At 55.9% G+C, this 20146-nt stretch overlaps 2 protein-coding genes across 6 annotated transcripts in view; both read right to left on the bottom strand.

The window, feature by feature from the left end:
* Window positions 1–8323, bottom strand: part of TNRC6A (trinucleotide repeat containing adaptor 6A) — a 94891-nt gene extending 86568 nt beyond the window's left edge. The window contains exon 1 of the mRNA XM_058422637.1: window positions 8297–8323. Coding sequence (XP_058278620.1) covers window positions 8297–8317 — 21 coding nt within the window. The 5' untranslated portion in view covers window positions 8318–8323. The remainder of the gene's footprint in view (window positions 1–8296) is intronic.
* Window positions 8324–13946: 5623 nt separating this feature from the next.
* RBBP6 (RB binding protein 6, ubiquitin ligase) overlaps window positions 13947–20146 on the bottom strand; it is a 28152-nt gene continuing 21952 nt past the window's right edge. For 3 of the 5 annotated variants that reach the window (XM_040078681.1, XM_040078682.1, XM_040078683.1), the window contains 2 exons: window positions 16637–18382; window positions 13947–15958 (listed from right to left, as the gene is read on the bottom strand). In XM_040078681.1, the coding sequence (XP_039934615.1) occupies window positions 14368–15958; window positions 16637–18382 (3337 nt within the window). In that variant the 3' untranslated portion in view covers window positions 13947–14367. Of the gene's footprint in view, window positions 15959–16636; window positions 18383–19784; window positions 19887–20146 lie in introns of all 5 variants that reach the window. The other 2 variants (XM_040078679.1, XM_040078680.1) reach the window with 1 other exon arrangement.

The raw sequence follows: 20146 nt of genomic DNA, 5'->3' as shown, positions 1-20146 counted from the left end.
CCCGAGCTGTGCCCACATCTCCTCAGAGCATCCCGGCTGCACCCGAGCTGTGCCCACATCTCCTCAGAGCATCCCGGCTGCACCCGAGCTGTGCCCGCATCTCCTCAGAGCATCCCGGCTGCACCCGAGCTGTGCCCGCATCTCCTCCAGGGCATCCCGGCTGCACCCGAGCTGTGCCCGCATCTCCTCAGAGCATCCCGGCTGCACCCGAGCTGTGCCCGCATCTCCTCCAGGGCACCCCGGCCGCAGCCGAGCTGTGCCCGCATCTCCTCCAGGGCACCCCGGCCGCAGTGCAATCCCTTCCTGCAGCCGCCCGGCCCTCGGAGCGGGCCCTCGTTCGGAAAGCTCATTAATCTTTAACGGGGCGTCTGGGTTAATTTGGAAGGTTACTCACCCGTCAGCGCGCAGGGATCCCGGCGGGAGCGCTGCTCCTGCGTGCGCCGCAGCCTCCGCGGGGAGGAGAGAGGAGAAACGGAACCTCCGCGGGGAGGAGAGAGGAGAAATGGAACCTCCGCGGGAGCGCAGCGCGCCCGCATCCTCCGCCCGGGGCTGGGGAGCGGCCGGCGGCGAGCCCGGCACACCGGCCACCGGCCACGGGACACCGGGGCCGGACACCGACCTGGCCCGGGCTCCGCTGCGGCGGGAGGCGAGCGCGGGGCGCGGGGCTCGGGGCGCATGGTGCGGGGCTGGGCGGCGGCGGGGCCCCCGACGGCTCCGCCGCTCCCCGGGCTGCCCGCAGCCGCCGCGCCGCCGCTCCGCCCGCGCTCGCCCTCGCCATCGCCGTCCCGGAGCTGCGGCCGCTCTCTGAACCAGTCCTAAATCAAAACGACGCCCGTGCGGCGCTGGAGCCGCTTCCTCGGCTCGGGCACGGCTCCGGATTTGGATTTAGCATCCGCTGAGCCGAGTCCTGGGTGCGTTCTGTGTTAAATAACTAAGGTTAATTTGATTTGATGCACCACTTCATTACCATAAACAGCTCACAGCGTGTCAGTCCTCTGTAATTATGGCTCCTTACAGCCGGCATCTTGTTCGTTTTCAGGATGGAGCTTCCCCGTGATCCCCCCCAGCCGAGCCCTCCTGCCTCAACTCCCCCCGACAGCAATTAGGGGTCATTTATTCTGCAGTTGACAGTCACCCTCATCTGCAAAAAATAGGGGCAGGGATATAAAATGTACTTTCCATTGCAGCCTGCGGTGGCCGGCACGAAGCTGTGAGTGTGTGTGAATGTGAGTGCGTGTGTGAGTGTGAGTGTGAATGTGAGTGTGTGAGTGTGAGTGTGTGTGAATGTGAGTGCGTGTGAGTGTGTGAGTGTGAGTGTGAGTGTGTGAGTGTGTGAATGTGAATGTGAGTGTGTGAGTGTGTGAGTGTGTGAGTGTGCAGGGCCCGGCCGGGAGCAGGGACCCCCCCGAGGGAAGCGCTCCGCTGAGGGGATGCCAAGGCAGGAGCCCCCACACGCGGGCCGTGCTCCCCGCAGGGCAAACAGAGCTCAGCCCTGCCCGTCACACTCGGTGACCGTTCCGGGGTTTAACTGGGATATCCCGGGAACTGAAGCGATGCTGTTTGCACAGACGGCGGCACTAGAGCTGCGCCGGGCTCTGACAATATAAAATAGATATTGTTAAAAGCCACTTAAACCCTTCTGTGGGAGGATTGCGGACCTCTGGAGCAGAGCCCGGGGGACAGCTTTTTATTGCCATTGTGACCAGGTCAGCTTCTCCAGAACCCAGCAAATTATTTATGAGGTGGTTGGCCTGTTAAAACATTAACACATCCATCACCTTGCTGCTGATCCCGCCCCTGCCTTCACAGCGCTGTGCTGGGCTTGGGAATTTACTGACGGTTGATTCACTCCAAAGCTGCATTTGGAAGAAAATCCGCACGCCCAGCTCTGCTGGGACAGAGTTACAGCTGGATCTGCGGCTCCTCCAAAATCCCCGGGACGATTTTCCCCCTTCTGGCCCCGTTTTTGCTCCTGTCGCTTCGTTGCACGGCGTAAGCAAAGGCATGAATTGGGTCTTTATTTTGCAGAGATACCTTAGAGAAGTAAAAATCAAATTTAGCCGTTACCACTGGGGGCTGGCCTGCCCTTTAAATGTGAGCGCTGGCGGTGGGAGCGGGGATGAGCCAGCCCAGCCCCTCCTCTGAAAGTGATGAAGAATGGAACCTGCAGGACAAATGGGCACCCCGTGGTGACAATCCAGCAGGGAGAGGCAGATAGTGCTTCCCGGGAAGTGGGGGCATTTACTTCTGCCTGTCAAGACACAGGAAAGATGGAGAACACACAAGGAATGGGAATTAGTGTCTCAATCTGCTGCGTTTGCTCTCATCTCTTTTCTCGATGCCTTTGGCTACTCATTTTCCTGCATCTGATATTTTATTATCACGTCTTTTATGACATTTCCAGATACTTATTAAATCAAAAGGGAGAGCTCTGCTCTGTGTGCTGAGGATCCCAGAGCCCCGGCGGAGCGACTGGGGATGCCTGGAGAGGGGTGTCAGGACCCAGCTGTCCCCTGGCTGGTGAGGGGGGAGCGGGTGCCACAGCTCTGCTTGTTCGGGTGGGAGAAGCACGAGGAGGAATGAAACCACAGTCCAAGGAGAGCTGGGCAGACAGAACACCACAGTCCAAGGAGAGCTGGGCAGACCCTGGCAGCTCGCCCCAGCCCTCTTGCACAGCCCCTCCGGGCCCGTCCATCCCTGTCCCACACCGGCTCAGGGCTGCAGGAACTGTACCCAGCACCAGCTGCTGTCCCCTCTGAGATGGACAAAGAGCTGCTGCAAAGCGGGGAGGAAGAAGCTGCTCTCCACGCCCACTGTGGACAGGTTCTGCTGTGGATCCCTGTGAGGACACTCAGCTTTAGCAGAACGGGCTGTGCCCATCCTGGGCCTCTCTCGTGGTCCATCTCCCTGAGTCAGGGTGGGGCTGTTCCCCGTGGGCTCCTTCCCCCGTGTCAGCCGCCCACGGTGCAATACACACTGCAGGGCCAAACCGCTCACCCCGAGGCAGCCCCCTCCCTGGGCTGCATGCAGCAGACTTGGTGTTTGCTGCGGGTCTTAATTACCCATCACTTGTTCACAGCCTCTGATGAACTCGTTCTTAATTCTCTGAGCCGCCCAGGGGGGTTCTCCTCCGCTTCCTTGGCTCTGGGTTTGGCAAGGGCAGGGAAGCCCCGGGTCCTGCACAGGTCTGTCAGCAGAGCCCTGGTGGTGTCCTGCAGAGTTCAGCTCCCACCTTTGAAGGTTTGGTGTTGGCAGCACGTGCAGCTCTGGAGCAATCTCAGGCACAGGAATGGGAACCACGCAGCACAAGGTCCGTGTGGATGGAGCACCCGGGGGAACTGCAGGGGACAGTCAGGAAGCTCCCATGGGAAGATTTTGAGGAAACATCTGGTCCCTGGTGGTGGAGGGAGGTCTGGTGGAAGGTCCCTGGTGGTGGCACCCAGCTGTCTGCTGGAAGGGGGCTGCCCTTCTCTCTGCATCAGACATCTTCGCAGCTCTGCAGCTCCCAGTCCCGTGGCAGAGATCAGCACATGAAGCGCACTGGAAGCAGCCACAGGGCCCGGGAGAGCAGCACCTGAGGGCAGCCCGAGGCTCTGATCCACAGGGAGCAACGGGAGCAGAGCACAGGGCGACCGGGCTGGGCCCTCTGCTGTCAGCCCCAGAGCTGGGAGAGAAGAAATGGGAGTGAGGAGGAGGAGAGGGGAGGAAGACTCCCTGCATGGGGTGGCTCTGGCTCTGTGACTTGAGGAGCTGCCGCAGTGGGGTTTGGCTGTCCCTCAGCCAGCACAGCTGGTGCACAGCTGGAGGTTCGCACCCAGGAGTGGCCCTGGCCCCTGAGACACGACATCCATGTCCTGGCACCTGCCGGGAGCTGTGCCCACGGCACAGGTGAGACCCCACGGGCACAGGTGAGACCCCACGGGCACAGGTGAGACCCCACGGGCACAGGTGAGACCCCACGGGCCGGTGTGTGACACGGGGGCTGCACAGCGTGTGGGGGATGCCGAGCTGGCGCCGGGGATTCCACCACACTCTCTCCCTCATACTTACCTCGCTTCTTCCACAGGGGAACATTCACAGGAGCAGGCTTTGATGGGAGCCCAATTTCAGCCATGGAACGATCACAGAGCCAATCCAACCCAATAAAAATCCAGAACGCGAGCGAAGCGCTGCGGCCGGGCGGAGGAGCGAGCAGGGGCTGGTGCCTGGTTGGTGTGCCCGGGGGCAGCCGCCTGCCAGGCAGAGACAATCTGTGCAGCAGCAGGAGGAATCGTCCTCCGGCAGCGCCACCGCGGCCCCTCCGATGGGATTGAACGTGAGAGCGGGGCAGGGCGGGCGCCGGTGCCAATTAAAAGCCAATTAAAGTCCTGCGGAGCTCATTCCCGCAGATGGCAAATCTCGGCTCCAAACACAAGCCCGGGCTTGCCGAAGCCCGGACGCCGGGTGATTGGCGGCCGCATTCAGCAGAAATCCACCCAGAAATCCCTCTCTGCTGCTCCAGCGCGATCCTCAGAGGCGCCTCTGCAGCACCCGGCTCCCTTCGGCGGCACAGGGGGCTCGCAGTGGCCCAGGGACGCCCCGAGGGTTAAATACGGGATCCCAGCGCCGCTCGGGAACGGCGGCTCCTATCGGTGTCAGCCCCAAGGAGCTTTTGTGAATAATTAGTTCAAGGACAGAAAATAGGAATTGCTGCTGGTTGAGCCTGCGGCGGGTGCCAGCGATGCCCTGGGCGCTCTGCCCCGTCCCTGCCCCGACAACGGCGGAACAAAGGCCGAGCGGGGCAGGGCAGAAATTGATCCCCACCGCAGCTGCCCGCTCCAGCACGCTGCCAGCCGCCCCAGACGCGATTCACGCCGCCTCTGTTCCCCCGGTCTCCAGGGAGATGGCGATGGATGGCCCTGCATCCTAATGACGGGCGGCGGGCAGCGGCTCCTCCGGCCCCTTCCCGGCCCCTTCCCGGCCCCGGCGCTCCCGGCATCACGGATTCAGCCCCAGCTCCCTCACAGCGGCCATCGGGGGAGAGTGGGTGACCCCACTCCAGCGGGGACATCAGCCGGGCATCACCGGGGAGCGACGAGGCACCGGGTGAGCGCTAAAATAAACCCTGCGCTGTCTGAGAGCCGCCGCTTCCAGCCCGGCGGTCATCGCTGAGCGCCCTCGGCTGCAGAGGGAGAGGAGCCAGCCCCCGAACGCGGCCACGCACGACACGCCACGGCCTAAAGCCTGGCACGGAGGCGGCAAAGCCGGCAGCTGCGGAACGCCCCGAGGAGCCCTTCGTGGAGCGCCAGGACACGGGCAGGACGGACACTCGGACACTCGGACACTGGCCGGAGCACCCACCCCGCCCTGACGCCCGAGCCGCGGGCGGCAGAGCCCACGCGTGCCCCGCGGGATAATGGAGCGGGCGGCATTAATCGCTGGAAGGACCCGTTCACTCACCCAGCGGGGAGCCGGGTGCCGGCGCGGAGGGCAGGGCTTGGCAGCGGCACGGAGCGGGCACGGCTCCGCCACGCCGGGCGGGAGAAGGCAGGAGAAAAACCTGCCGATATTTTTGTATTTACCTTTTTTTTTTTTTTTTTTTTTTTTTTTTAGTTTATTTGGCTCCCGCAGCATTTAGGGTCACAGGCTGCCGCGAGCATCGGTGGCACCATCCCGTGCTGGGGTCAGGGCTCACGGGATGAGCAAACCTGATGAAGCACCACCACCGCCCGTTTTGCGTCGACCCTAAAAACCTTAGCTGTAAAAACCGGATTTATAAAGGGGTTAATGAAATAATTAATTTTCGAAGCAGGCTTCTAACCTTTAGGGCCAAATAATTTCGAGGGGAGGGGGCAGGAGAGCGAGAGATGCGAATGAAGTGCCAAGATTTTGATGAATATTTAATACACCCGCCACGCTCCTCGGCAGCTCCCGCGCTTGGAGCGGCGCCAGCCCCGGCTGAATCCGTCCTTTGTCAATAACCAAATCCACGCTGCTGCTGTGGGTTGGTGTTTGTGCCTCAGTCAAGCTGGAATCTGTCACAGGGGGTCGGGAGGGACGTGGGGCTCATCCCCACGGCTGGGCCCCACCCTGCCGCCCCACAGAGCCCAGCCGTCCCTACCTGCACACACAGATTTAAAAATGCCCGTGCGTGTCTTGTTTTCCCAGACAAAACCAGCAGAGGATACTTCCAAAGGTTCCTGCCATATCCAGAGCAGAATTCTGCACTGTTTGAAGCATTCTTAATCTCAAGCAGAAAGCAGCAAGGCACGTACATTTCTGCAATTCCACAAACGAATACCTGCCCCCCTCTCCCCCTCCTCTGGGGCCGCCGGGGCTGCTCACGCCGTCGGCAGCAGCAGGATTGTCACAACATCCCAAGGGCAGGCGGGCAGGGCACAGGGATGTGAGATGCGGGACAAGGACAAGGTTACAAACAGCAACGGCCCCACTGGGCACCAATAGGCTGTAATTCCACCCCAGCTCTGCCGCCACGCTGATGGACAGCTCAGGGAAATAAACAGGAAAATCTTCACTCTGGAAATCCAGCAGGGCAGCAAAATCAGAAACGCCAGCTCCGTGGAGAGGGTGGAGGTCCGGCCCTGGAGCGTGTCTGCGGGGAGGCTGTGGGTACCTGCCAGCCCTCCTCACTCACAATTAGTTTAACTAATTGCTCAACAGCTCCAGCAGAACCGCCTGGATTCCTCCAGCTCTGCATTCCGGGTGGGTGCGCTGCAGTGGCCTCATTGGCATTCCTGGCACACGGAGCCGCGGGAGAGGGCTGGCTGCAGCTCCAGCTCCCAGCAACGGCGGGGAGGGAACACCCCGCTGGCCACACGCCAGGGAAAAGGGGAAGAGAGAGACACAAATCCCATTTTTTTCATGGGTGCTCCAGCAGCTGGTGCATGGCGGGGAGCAGGGGTCCTGCGCAGGGTGCTGGCAGCTCCGGGCACCATCAGCACGGGCGCAGCGCTGGGCAGAGCAGCGGTGGCAGCGCCGGTGCCTCGCTGTGCAGGGTGCCAGCGCTGTGCCTCACCCCTCTGCGGGAGCCCTGGGTGAATTTGGGAGGTGCTGCTGCCAGAATGCACCCGCAGCTCCTGCAGCGTCACGGGGGCTCTGGTGCAAGAGGCGCCGGCACAGCCAGGGGGAACGAGGGTCAGTGCCAGCAGCACCCCGCTCTGGGGAGCCAAAAGGGTGGAAAACCACCGGGATCAGGCAACCTGCAGCTCTGCGTGCCCACGGGCCGGCTCCATGTGCCAGCCTGGCTGAGTGCCCAGCCCCAAGGATGGGGGGTCACACCCCAGGTCACCTCTGCTCCCCCAAACGTGCCCACACACCTGCCAAGGCACATGGGCACAGAGAGCAGCTCGTTCCCATACAGGATTGCTCCTGTCCCCACGTCCCCTGCGCTGCCTCCCGCGCACAGAGAACTCCGAGCCAGGCAGGACAGAGCAGGCCTGGTGGCCAGGGCTCCACGGTGGGAAGGAGCTGCACCCTTCCCTCTCCTCCCCCAGCACACCTGCCCTCCATGGCTGCAGCACAAGGGCAGGAAAGCCCGTCCCAAACCGTGCCCACGTCACCACCGCGCTGCCCGTCACGCTGCTCCGCTGAGCTCAGTGCGGGTGGCTCCGTGGGGCTGGCAGCCCAAAGGGGCAGGACTGAACACCTCTGGGGCTGGGAGCACAGGGCAGGCTGGGCAGGGAGCGGGGCTGGCACTGTTCACCCCACACCGGGATCCCTCTGCAGAGGCACCAGGGCCCAGCGTGGGAACACCCACAGGAGTGACCCCAGCCCCCGTGCTCCTGACAGACCTGGACAGGAAACCAAAACTGTTCCAATTCTTGTGCCAGACACCCACCCTGGCTGCCTTGTCTGGGACCAAGACCACCTTTAAAACCAGGCTCCAGGCACCTCTTACCTGCTCCTCTCTGCTCCCAAGATCCCTGGTTACATTTTCCTGGGCATGATTTGCCAATTCTTCCATTACCTACATGGAAGCACAGCACAGGTGCTCTCAGCGGGTCTCTCCTGGCTCTGCAGCCTGCGGAGCTGAGGGGGCTCACAGGGGAGCCCCTTGCCCTGGTGTCCAAGGCCAGGCTGGATGAGGCTTGGAGCAACCTGCTCTAGTAGAAGGTGTCCCTGCCCATGGCAGGGGAGTGGAACTGGGTGCTCTGTAAGGTTTCTTCCAACCCCAACCATGTTTGTGATTCTCTGATCCCCTGCCAGGCCCTACAAGCATTAGCAATGCTAATGGGATGGATTTCACTGAATTTCCCTAAATCAGAAAGGTTTAGAAGCCGAGCAGCTTTGCACTTACCCTCAAGAGCAGCTCTGACATGGAGGTTCCTTCTCCCTCGCTTGGCACTTTACCAGCCAATGTCACGTGCTACGGCAGAAGAAGTGACAGGTTGAGATCCCTGTGGAGGGAGGGGACACGCCCTGCACAGACCCGGGCCCCTCATCCCTCTGTCTGTGCAGGACCCCCATTCCCACTGCCCCACATCTCCCCAGCGTCAGTCACCGGGGCTGGGCACGTGGAGGATCTGCTGCATCTAATTAAAACATTTATCCAGTTAATTACTGATAATCATGCATTTTCCTCTCTAGTCCAGGCTCCTGCAAAGCTTGTGCTGAGGACAGCAAAGCGAAATGCTTTGTTTCCAGTAGTTTTTTGAAATGAAAAAGCTCAGTTTGTCTTAACATGACACCAACAGGCAGCACAGCATTCCTGGGCTCCAGCCCGCTCTCCCCAGCCAGCCCTGCAGTCACAGACCAGGAGATTCAATTATCCGGCAGAACGTGTCCCAGAGGCATCCAGATAATTGCAAACATAAGTACAAAATCTGCCACTAATTATTAAAGAAACACCAAATAAGGAAACCAAGTGATGGAAAAGTTGCTGCTGGTGCAGAGGCCACCCCCAGGTGCTGGAAGGGCAGCGTGTCCCCAGGGCGTCTCTGTCCTGGTGGGACCCTCAAACCCTGCTGGCCAGGGGAGAGCCCTGAGCCCAGCACGGGCCCCTTGCTTCCAGAGAAAGGCTGTTCCACCTCCCAACACAGTGCCACAGGCTGAGCACCCCCAGCTCCCCCAAAGTGCCTACGGGATGTGACTGTGATGTAAAAAATAGGAAAAGGAGAAAATAAATAAACGAGAACCAACCCCACGGGTGGATTTGGATTCACCACTGTTGGTTGGTGCTGTCACTATTCACCAACCGCTTCCAGCCCTGAGTTCAGCTCTCTTCTCTCCCTGATTTTCCAAGCTCAAGCTGTTCATCCTGCCCACGATTCAGACTCTGTGGATCCGTTCTCCCTCTGCCTCACAAACTTCTCCGGGAGCTGGGCTCTGCCTGGCTGCAGGACGGTCACAGCCAAGCCCTTCAGCCCTGCCAGGCCCCACAGGGGATGCTGGAGGTGGATTTGGAAACACGAGCAGCTGCCGCGTCCCTCCCACGTCCTTCGGCACGGAGCGCGCTCCTGGCCGCAGCAGGAGGATCCCCGAGCGAGGATGCTGCACACGCTGCCTGTGAGGGGCTTGGAGGCAGCCCACGTTTGAGGGCTCCTAAAGGGAAAGCAGCTTCTCCCTGACAGCGTTTGGCAAAAACAGTGTTATTTAAACACAACAGTTTATTCAGTCAAAGTAAATAATAATTAAATAAACCCAATTAAAATCAGGAATACTCCAAAGTACTCTCGGAAGGGTTTGAGCATTTAGCTCCTCGAGGGAGGAACACAGGCTCATTTCAGGGCTGGAGGCCTCGGTGGGCTGAGAATGTGGCCAGGAGCCAGCAGGCAGTGGTGGGATGGGATGGGATGGGATGGGATGGGATGGGATGGGATGGGATGGGATGGGATGGGATGGGATGGGATGGGATGGGATGGGATGGGATGGGATGGGGATGGGATGGGGTGGGATGGGGATGGGATGGGGTGGGATGGGGTGGGATGGGGTGGGATGGGGTGGGATGGGATGGGATGGGATGGGATGGGGTGGAGTGGAGTGGGATGGGATGGGAGTGACTCTGCATCCTCCCGACCCTGGGCTGCTGGTGTCAGCCCAGCTCATCTTCCCAGCGCAGTTTGCTCCTGGTCCTCAGGGTCAAGGACAGATACCAGCAGCCAAACAGGGCCAGGGCCACAGCCCAGCCCCGGTCCCAGCTTTTGGCCCATGGGGCAGAGCAGAGCCGCCCTTGTCCCCCACCCCTGCCCAGGGTTAGAAACAGCTAGAACAGTTGCACAGGACTTGGGCAAACAGTCGGGGGGGATCCCAAAATCCTCTGATTCTAGACCTGAGCACACCCACTCCTGCTGGGCCGTGGGGACAGGGGACACACGAGAGCATCCCAGCCTGAGGCACGGCTCACCAGCAGGATGTGTGTCAAACAGGACTTAATTATATCTCCACGGTGACTTTTCCCCCATGTCCTCATTTCCCTGCATCCTTAAAACATCGTAGAACGTCTTTATCTGCGGCACAGAGTGTTTCACCAGCTCAGGCCTCCCGTGCTGGGCAAGGCTCTCTCCTTCCATCAGCATCATCACAGTAATGATGAACCCGATGAAAACACGCTCTTTTTGAGAGCTTCCTTAGGAAGCCCGGGATTCTGGAGAGCTGCCAGCTGCCCTCGGGGCAGGGCTGCAGGCAGGGAGTTCCCACCTCTGGCTCTGCTTCGGTGGTTCTCAGCTGGCAGAGCACTGCTGGAGGCCACTGGCTGGGGAACCACAAATGTCACCCGCGTTTGAACACATCTTTATCTGCTTTCCTGTGAAACATCACGATATGTCTGTGCTGCTGGCAACGCTCGAAACAAAACAAAGCAAAACAAAACAAAGCAGAGCAAAACAAAACAAAACAAAGCAAAACATCCCCTCTCTGGCGGCTCCCAACTCCAGGAGCTGGGGTGATGCCAGGGGTGCCAGGGCAGGGCTGACCTGCGCGGTCCCTGGGGAGCACCGAGGCTCGGGCTGAGCCCCGCAGCCCCCGGAGGCCGCTGCCTCTCGCACCCTGTGCACGGACAGATCACCCCGTTGTCGCTGGCCTCGTGTCACCAAGCCAGCGCCAGCGAGCCCGACAAATAACTGTTTGCAGCTGTCATTAGCTGAAAACAAGGCGAATCTGCATATGCTTGGTCTTAATTAGGCAGCTTGGCACGGAGCCCTCGCTCGCTGCTACCAAACAGCCATTTCGCTCACAAAAGGGTGGCAGCAGCCCGGCGTGTGCTCACACACACACACACACACACACACACACACACACTGGATGGATGGATGGATGGATGGACAGACACCGGCCAGGCCTCGTCCTGTCCCGGCCCCACCGAGGGTGATGGGGCGGAGGGCACCCGGCCCCATCCACATCCACATCCCCATGCCCAGCCCGGGACGCACGATAGCGAGAGGGGAGCTGATGGAAATGAAACCCGAGGAATTTCGCCCCTCGATGCACCGTCGCTAATTACTCTACTCTCATTTACCTCTCAAAGGCACGGGCGTTGGCAGAGCTCGCGGGGGCATTTCCACGGAGGCCGAGGAGGAGGAGGAGAGCCCGTTTGGAGGGACCCGCCGGGGCGGGCTCTGGCAGCAGCCTGGCGCGGAGCGGCGCTGGATCAGAGCTTGGAATCCGCGAGCGAAGCCCTCGCTCCGTGGGAAGGGAAAGCGGGTCACGGGCTCGCAGCGACGCGCTGTCCCCATGTGCCCGGCGCTGACGTCAGCCCCGTGCCAGCACTGCCTGGGCTCTGCTCTGCACCTTGCTCTATCTTCATCACCATCCTCCTCCTCCAGAGCCCTCCCGCCGCCGGGCGCTGCTCCACTGCCGAGCACCGATGCAGCCGTGACGGGTCTGCCAAGGTGCCACCGCGGCCGGGGCTGTCCCCAGGGGCACCGCGGCACGGCCACCGCGTGTCCCCAGCTCGGCACCCGCCCTGCCGGGGCACCGGGGCCCTGTAACCCCACAGATGGGCTGCAAGCAAACGCTCGGAGACTCACCAACCTTCAGCGAAAGCGGCCCCAAAGGCGGATTTTGGACAAAGCCATCCCGTTATTCCTAACCTGACGCCCCCCTGGACACGGCAGCGCCAAGTGCCTGTGCTGCCTCTGTAGTGCTGGATTCCGAGCTTTATCCATTTACAGCACGTTCTGCACAGAAGGGAATTACAATAAGGCTGGGAATCATCAAAACATTTCATTTTTAATTGAACTTGACTCCGAGATTACACAACAGGGAGGCCAAATGAAAGACGCTGACACCCAAGAGAACTCCACCTGCCTGAGGCAGACAGCGGCGCAGGGCTCCAGGCTGCGGCACGGCCCGGCCACGCCACACGACCTCCTCAACACCTCAACAGCTTGAACTGGGCATTGGGACAGACTTCAACGACAGCTTTCCAGCACAAGGTTATATAAAAATACATAATATTACTGGCTTTATGGAGCTATTCCATTAAAAAAGTTCCGAATTTGATTTCAGTGCAGGTTTACTCATTAACTTGAATCTCAGTAATAAAGCACTTAACACATGCCAGTTCAAGAATCCCATTTCCCCCATTCCTGAATTTTCAATTTCATGAGGCCGAAGCACCCAGAGAAGTCCAAAGTCAATCCTGTTTTCCAGCCTCACAAGCACAGACTGTGCCAAGAGAGACTCCAAGGGCGCTTCTCCTGTGCTCTCACCCTGCCCCCCACACACAGCAAACCCCTGCCAGGCACCTGTAACACCATCACCCACCTGTGCTTTTTCAAGCTGGAAAGCAAAAATGGGAGCATATGGACTGGAAACCCGCTTTTCCTTGGGCAGAAAACACCTGGAATCCACCAGGAAGGCCTGACATTAAAAGGCACAAAGTCCTGGGGTGAACCCCAGCAGTGATCCTGGTGTGCTCATTTTACCTTTCAGGATGCTCTCTGACCCAGGATGCCCGAGGTGCCGGCTCACCCCAGGAGAACCAGGATCAATGTCCCTATTTTACCATTTCTGTGCTGCTCAGCCCTCAGGACGGCCCCTCTGCACAGTGACACTTTCTGCCAGCAGGAAATGCCTCCTCCCCACACAGCATTTCCACACCAAACGCTGGGCAAATCCCACTGCCAAGGGCTGTCACTGCTCAATCCCGCAGCCACAGGAATACCGCGCCTTTAGTGACGCCCATTCCCCTCCCTGGGCTGGCTTTGAGGGCCGAACAACACCTCCACTGCCACCTTTCCTGGAATTACAGGAAATATCCAGCTAATAATTTCCATTTTCTATCTCCTGTCACTGCTCAGAGCAAGATCCTGCCTTTCCAGGCTCCCCTGTCCTGCCCTTTCTGAGCCCCACACATCACAGAGGGGTCAGAGCTGTCAGGTATCACCCCCACATCCAACACCTGGTGAGCAGCACTGGGAGAGAAAACCCAAATTACAGGCCGTTTAACCCTGTGTGCAAACGTGTGCTGGCAAATTCCAGACTGGTTTTGTCTGGAAGGGACCTCAAAGACCACAGGGTTCCAACCCCAAGGGAGAGCAGCTTTCCAAACAACCCAGAGCAAGGCAGCCACGAGGCAGCTTCGTGTGTAACGTTACCTGAGGCAGCCAGCGCCAGCGCCAAGAGGGGCGGCAGCTTTGGGGCCACATCCCACGTTCTACCCTGCAAACCTGCAGCTCCTGGGCACACACCACCCCCAGCACCTCCTCACCCTCCACCAGGGCAGGTCCTGCCAGTTTTCCCAAAATTAAACCCCTTCATAAGTTACTTTTCCTACAAAATAGTTCCAGCCAGCTTTTTCTCTGGCACTACTGCTAGAATCGTGGAATGGTTTGGGTTGAAGGACCATAAAGCCCACCCAGTCCCACCCGTGCCACAGGCAGGGACACCTTCCACTTCACCAGGCTGCCCCAAGCCCTGACCAACCTGGCCTTGGACACTGCCAGGAATGGGAAGGATTTGGATGCTCTCTGCTCACATGCAACTCCCACTGGAAATCTCACATTGGGTCATTTACTGAAAACGTTTTTATTGTAATCAAAAAGTGACATAACAGGGCCTTAATGTATTCTGCATTTCACCCGCTGGTATTTGGTAACTGGTACCAGCTGCTTCTGCCAGGCAATTAAAAAAAACCCGAATGTGAAAATCTTCACAGTACAGTAAACTCCACCCAAAATAATTAATGGTGGTTAAAAAGAAGATGCCCCAGCAAAACCTTTCATGTTACATGGTCACAACTCACAATTCTGTACAAAATGTTTACTTTTATAAAGCTCTGATGTAAAAATCAAATAATCAAGCAGCAATATTTTAAGTGCAGCACAGGGTCTTTCATGTCATTATTTACAACGCTTGAAGTCGTTTACATTTTAACAAAGATCATACAGATGACTTAGTAATTAAGTCATTTTTTCATTATCTGTCGGTTTATGTCGTGACAGATTTCACTTTTTGGTCGTCTTTCTCTTTATCTTTGCTCTTCTTCGATTTTTTCTTCTTGTGTTTGTGTTTTTGGCTCTTTTCCAATTCTGTTTCATTTCCCACGTGTTTCTTATGCTTCTTGTGTTTCTTGTGCTTCTTATGCTTCTTCTTCTCTTTTTTCTTTTTCTTTTTCTTGCTGTCCTGACTCTCCCCTGAGCTGGCACTGCTGCTGTGGCTGCGTGTCTGGCTCTCAGAGGGGCTGTGGCTGCGGCTGCGGCTGACGCTGGGGCTGCTCTGGCTCTGGCTCCTGCCCACCTCGGGCTGCTCGGCGGGAGCCGGGGCCGCCGCCTCCTCTTTCACCTTATCCACGGCCTTTTCCTTCGCCTCTTTGGGCGTTTTCCCCGCAGCCTCCTCATCCTTTGCAGACACGTTGCTCTCGCTGTCGCTCTCGTTGTAGTCTGGCACGAAGGCGGCCTCGTCGGTCTCGCGGGTCAGGTCGGACGAGAGGCGCGCGGCGCTGCTCGGCGGCGGCTTCGGCTTCGCCGCGCCTTTATCGCTCTGACCCGCCACGTTCTCCTTCTCCACTCTATCCTCAGGCGAGTCCTGTTTCACCGGCGGTTTATTCCCACCCGGCTCTTTCTCCTTATTGCTCTTGACTTCCGGTACGTGTTTCTCCTTCTCTTTCTCTTTCTCCTTCTCTTTGCCTGGGTTTTTATCCGGAGGTTTGTGCTCCTCAGCGGGGCGCTTGGGGTCGTGCACGGCTTTGTGCTCGGCGGGCTTGCGCTCCCGCGGGGGGCTGTAGCTGCTCCGCTTGGCCTCCGCAGGGCCCTTCTTGGCTGGCTCCACGCGCTCCTCTCTTGGCTTGCTCTTCTGCGCTGCTGCGGAGTCTCTGATCCGGGATGGGGAGTCTTTCCTCCGCGCCGATTCGCTCTTCTCATCCCTGCGCTTGGAACTCGAATGCTCCCTGCTGCCATCGTGGTCGGACTTCTTGTCTCGGTTGGGAGTGAAGTCCTTCGCAGCGGAGCCACGGCCACTATCGTGCTTCTCTGAAGATCTCCCATCTTTGGAAGACTGAGATACAGTTTTTCCATTTCCTTGTTCAGCTGCACGTTCTGAGTGCTCTTTTTCAGGCTGAACACTGCTCTTCCTCTTCTCAGAACTGTCCTTGTCTGACAAAGAATGATCCCTGTCTTTGGTTTTACCTTTTTCACTCAACATGGAACTTTTTGAACTCTTGGCATCGTGTTGGATGCTTTCGTAACTCGCCTCTTTTGCAGCTTTCTGTGTTTTCTCCAGAGGCTCTGTCTCCTTTTCAGTGTGTTTGACGGGGTTTGGTGCCTTTGCACTCACGGGCTTGATAACACTGGTGGGTTTTCCTACAGTTGGGGGCACCTGGGGGGTGGATTTGATGTCTTCCTCTTCAGACTCAAAGTCATCTTTATCCCACTTGGACTGAGGGACCTGGATCATGATAATGACATCCTCAGCAGGGGCTGTAATGTCATTGTTATACTCCTCCAGGGTCTTAATGACAGTTCGTTTGGTGTCTGTCTTCTCCTCAGGCTTCCTGACAGGGCTTCCTCCAGTGGAACTTGTGCTGGGAGGAAAAACATGGACATTAGTAACGGGACACACACACAGACAGCTTTGGAAACATTTTATAAACTGGCTGGTGTTTCAGTTCTAAATTCTCAGCATTCTCCTCAAAGGATGTTCAATGAAGGGAACAGACAAGAGAAAGGCTGAGTCCGCTAGCTGAGATTATGTGCAATCAATTAATTTAGTATCTTGCTACTATACATTTAATTAACAAAGACACAAGATTATCAGATTGGACCTGTCTGATCTGGTAATTCCTTCATGTCCTATTTCTCCCAATGGCAGATAAATTAGATATCCATTCTTCTTTCAACATGAAAGCAAGCAATTATGAAGAGGTACAGACAGGCAAAGTTTTACCCTCATGTCCCAGTTCCTCCTTAGAAAAACTGACATTTTAGAAGTTTTTTAGATTACCAACACACTATCTTAAGCCTTCAACAAATGTCTTACATGTTTTGAGTTTGCATCACCAACAAAGTAACCCTACCAACTTCCTGTGCAGTACAAACCGCTCACGTTCCTTAATAACATCCGAGTTTGACCCAAATATAGTTTCATAAGGAAGATCACGGATTATTCCCTCATTTAGCTGCTCCTTTCCTTAGGCACCATAAAGAACTGGGAGGGGGTGGGGAGAAGGAAAGAATGAAAAGGGAAAGAACTGCTGAGGTACCTGGTGTAATCCACAAGAGTCGAGCTAGCGCCGTCAGCTGCTGTCACTTTCCTCCTTGCTTTTCCCTTTGCCTTTTCCGCTTTAACTTTGCTGCTGCTGGGCTCAGGTTTCTCCACAGCCTCTTTTCCAGGTGGCACATTTTCTCCGCTCACAATCTTTTTTCCAGTTTCTCGATTAAGTTTGATCTTTTTGGACGGGTTGTTAAGAAAAGCAGCTTTATCCTTTTCTGGTGTCCGCTCTCCTTTCTCCCCCTCGGGCTCAGCCTTTCCCTTGGGCGATGTTTTCGATTCTGCAGTTTCGGCTTTAGAGGCCTTTGCAGAAGTGGCTTCATGTTCTTTATCAACCTTTTCCTCTGCTTTTCTTTTCCTTTTCTCAAGTTTGGCATCGGAAAGTTTGCTTTTCTCAGCAGTTTTTTTTGATTTATCCTCCTTGCTGGAGGGCTTCTCTGCCTTGGCTTCTTTAGGATGTTCCTTCTTTGCCTTCTCCTCCTTGGCTGGTCTGGTTTCTGGGTGATCCTTTGCCACTTTGGGATGAGCCTTCCGTGGTGTACCAAGAGCCTTCTCATCCTTCTGAGAAGAAGAGGTTTTAACACTGTCTGTCTTTGGCAGCTCTTCCTTGACTTTTTTCACAGGGGGTTCCGTTCGAGGAGATTTCTCGCGATCGGGGTCCGCCTTTTCCTGGGAAGCTTTAGGTGGTTTTGATGCGTTGTCTTTCTTTGGAGCAGCCGCCGCTTCTATTTTCCGCTTTGTTTTCTCAACCTTGGCTTTTGGCTTATCCTTCTCTTTTTTCTCCTTTTCAGACACTGGTTTGAAAGCAATGGAATCCGCTTCCATGGGCTCATCCCTTACAGGGGTGGCATCATCCCTGCTTGGCAGCATGAACAGAGAGTCTGCTTTAGCATCTTCTGCTGGAACTGGCTCTCTTGGTTTTCTTGCCCCTTCTAACAGCTCAACGTTGGGAAACCCTTCATTCTCATCCCCTTTTCTTCTCTTCCGGTGTTTTTTATGTTTATTGCCTTTGCCATCTCCCAGTGGATTTTCCACCTCCTTCTCTTTTGATTTTGTAGGATCTTTGATGCCATGGCTCTCTCTCCCAGGCTTTTCAGGGTAGTTTCCAGCTACATTACGATTCCTATGGCTCTGCCCAGCGGGATACTCCTCCCTCCGTCCCCGAGCATATGGTGAATTCTCTCGTCTGGTCCCAGGCGGGCCAAACCTCTCGGGAGAGAAGTTCTCTCTGTTCACTGGAGGCCGTGGCTGAGCGCCCACGGCATAGCCCTTGTAAAACTTCTCGTACCACTCTCTGTAGTTCCTCTCCCACTCTCTGTACCTCTCCTTCTCAAAGGGGTCTCTGAAGTCCACCGAGCGGCCATAGTAAGCCTTCATGTCGTACGGGGGCACCTCTCTGTAGCGGTTGAAGTACTCGCGCTCGGCGTCACTCTGCGGGACCGCGCGCTTGCTGGGGGACTGGCCACGGAACACCGGAGACCTGGAGCGGGAGTGGTAGCGCCGGTATGGGGGCGAGCGCGAGCGGGAGCGGTGGTAGCCGTGGGACCGTGAGCGGGAGCGGTAGTTCCGACTCTTCCCTTTGCCTCGTCTCTGATACGGCGGCGACCGCGAGTAGGAGCGGGAATGGGAGCGGCTAAAGGAGCGCGAGTAGGAGCGGGAGCGCGACGAACCTGAGCGTGACTTGGAGTAGGTGTACGAGCTTCTAGAGTAAGATGAAGCGCTATAGGGAGACTTGGACCTTAAAAAAACACAACACAAAAAAAAAAATAGATGAAGTTAATTCCAAACAGTCGTTCTCCTCAAATCTTTTCCTCCCACATTTATTTTTTCTCTCCTGTCCACATGCTTATGTCAAAGCTTCTTTCAGCTGCTGACATAAAGCTACTGCAAATTGAAGAACTTGATAACATGTAAAAGTTTCTGCTCACAAGACAGAACAGCTGCTGCTTTGTTAGTGTCAGAACACACAGAAGGGTCAGTCTACTTCCACTCACTCTATCACATGAGCTACCAGAGCTACAGACAGATTTCAGGTGGTTACACTGGCCTCTACTGGTACAGGAACACGCACATTTGTCACTACTCGGCAACCACATGCAGTGCAAATCATTTTTGTTTCAGTAAGATGCAAAAAGAGCAGATCTGAGTGGCTACAGTGCAGAATCACACCAAGAAAACATCACATAGCCTGAAGACAGCAAAGCCCAATGTTAAAACACCAGCTCGGTCTAGTTAACTTCACTCTTTTTTGGGAATTCGGACAGGATGCACAATCCTAATACTGCAAAGGACCTACAGACAGGCCTATGGAATCCACAGTGCCAGGCAGGCGTCCCAAAAACGTCCTGCATGTCCCTCCGGCTCTAACCAAGGCAAGTGACCGCATTGCAAGGAAAATCCCACCTAAAAGCTTCTAACCTCAGTCTAGCCACATGCCCCAGTGCCATGACTCTGGGAAAGCTCCTGACAGCACTGCCAACAACTACTCCTGACCAAAGGGATTTTTGGGGACAGAAAACAAGCAGCTATCCTCAGGTCTTTCTTCTACTATTTTTTAATGAATCATTTCACATGATTCATATGTTCATTAGTATCATTCCTCCTCTTCAAGTCCCTCACCAATTTCAGATTTCCTTACAAATAAGTCTGAGGTTTTAACTCCCAAGAAAAATTTAACAATGTCATCCAACAAGTGAAAGCACCCAGTCTGCAGTCTAGGTTCAAACATCTCATGTAACCACATGAGATGGCCAAAAGCAGAAATGAGGACGATTTTTCTCACCTATCTCCTCCAAACTGCTTGGACTGCTTGGTTACAATCAGAATAGCAAGACGCTGAAAATTCAGGCCTTACAGCTATTCTGTTCCTGGCCTCCTCAGGGCTGTCAGGTAGTGAAGGACAGCACTGCAGAGACACCTTAGCAAGACAGACCCTTAGCACTCCTGAGTGCCTGCTGCCCAACGCTAATTCAGTCACCTGCAATCTCGGCCACACTGGAGCCAATAACCTGCGTACGACACTCTTGTCACTGCTCATCCCTCAATCATCCAATCCATCTAACGACAGGGAGGTGGAGTGGAACTCCTCCTGATTCCTCTAGACAATCTGCTTCTCCATTACGGACATGTAAAGCAGTTACCTGGAAAATGAACGCCTACGCTCCTTTTGAATCTTTTTATATTCCATCAATTCCTTAGCAAAATCATTTGTAAACTCATCAAGTTTGGACTTTTTCTTTTCCCTGTTAAAATAAGTTTGACCTTTATTACAATTATAGTTTGACCTTTATTACAAAAGACATCAAGAAACAAAACATGGCCAATATGAGAAAATGTTTACTGCATGCAATGCAAAAGATGAACATCCTACTTAAGCAAAAACAGTTCCTACAAGTTTTAGGAAAAGTTCTAGAATTACATTTGTCTTGGTTTAGCTTTGCATATTTACCATCTGCAATGAAAAAGTATATTGGAAGAAACACTACGTCACTTTTGCTAGGTC

The sequence above is a fragment of the Hirundo rustica genome, chromosome 15 (assembly GCF_015227805.2).
Source record: "Hirundo rustica isolate bHirRus1 chromosome 15, bHirRus1.pri.v3, whole genome shotgun sequence".
NCBI classification, from domain to species: Eukaryota; Metazoa; Chordata; class Aves; order Passeriformes; family Hirundinidae; genus Hirundo; species Hirundo rustica.
Note: the sequence above shows the minus strand (reverse complement) of the source record. Positions and strands in the feature narration are given on the sequence as shown.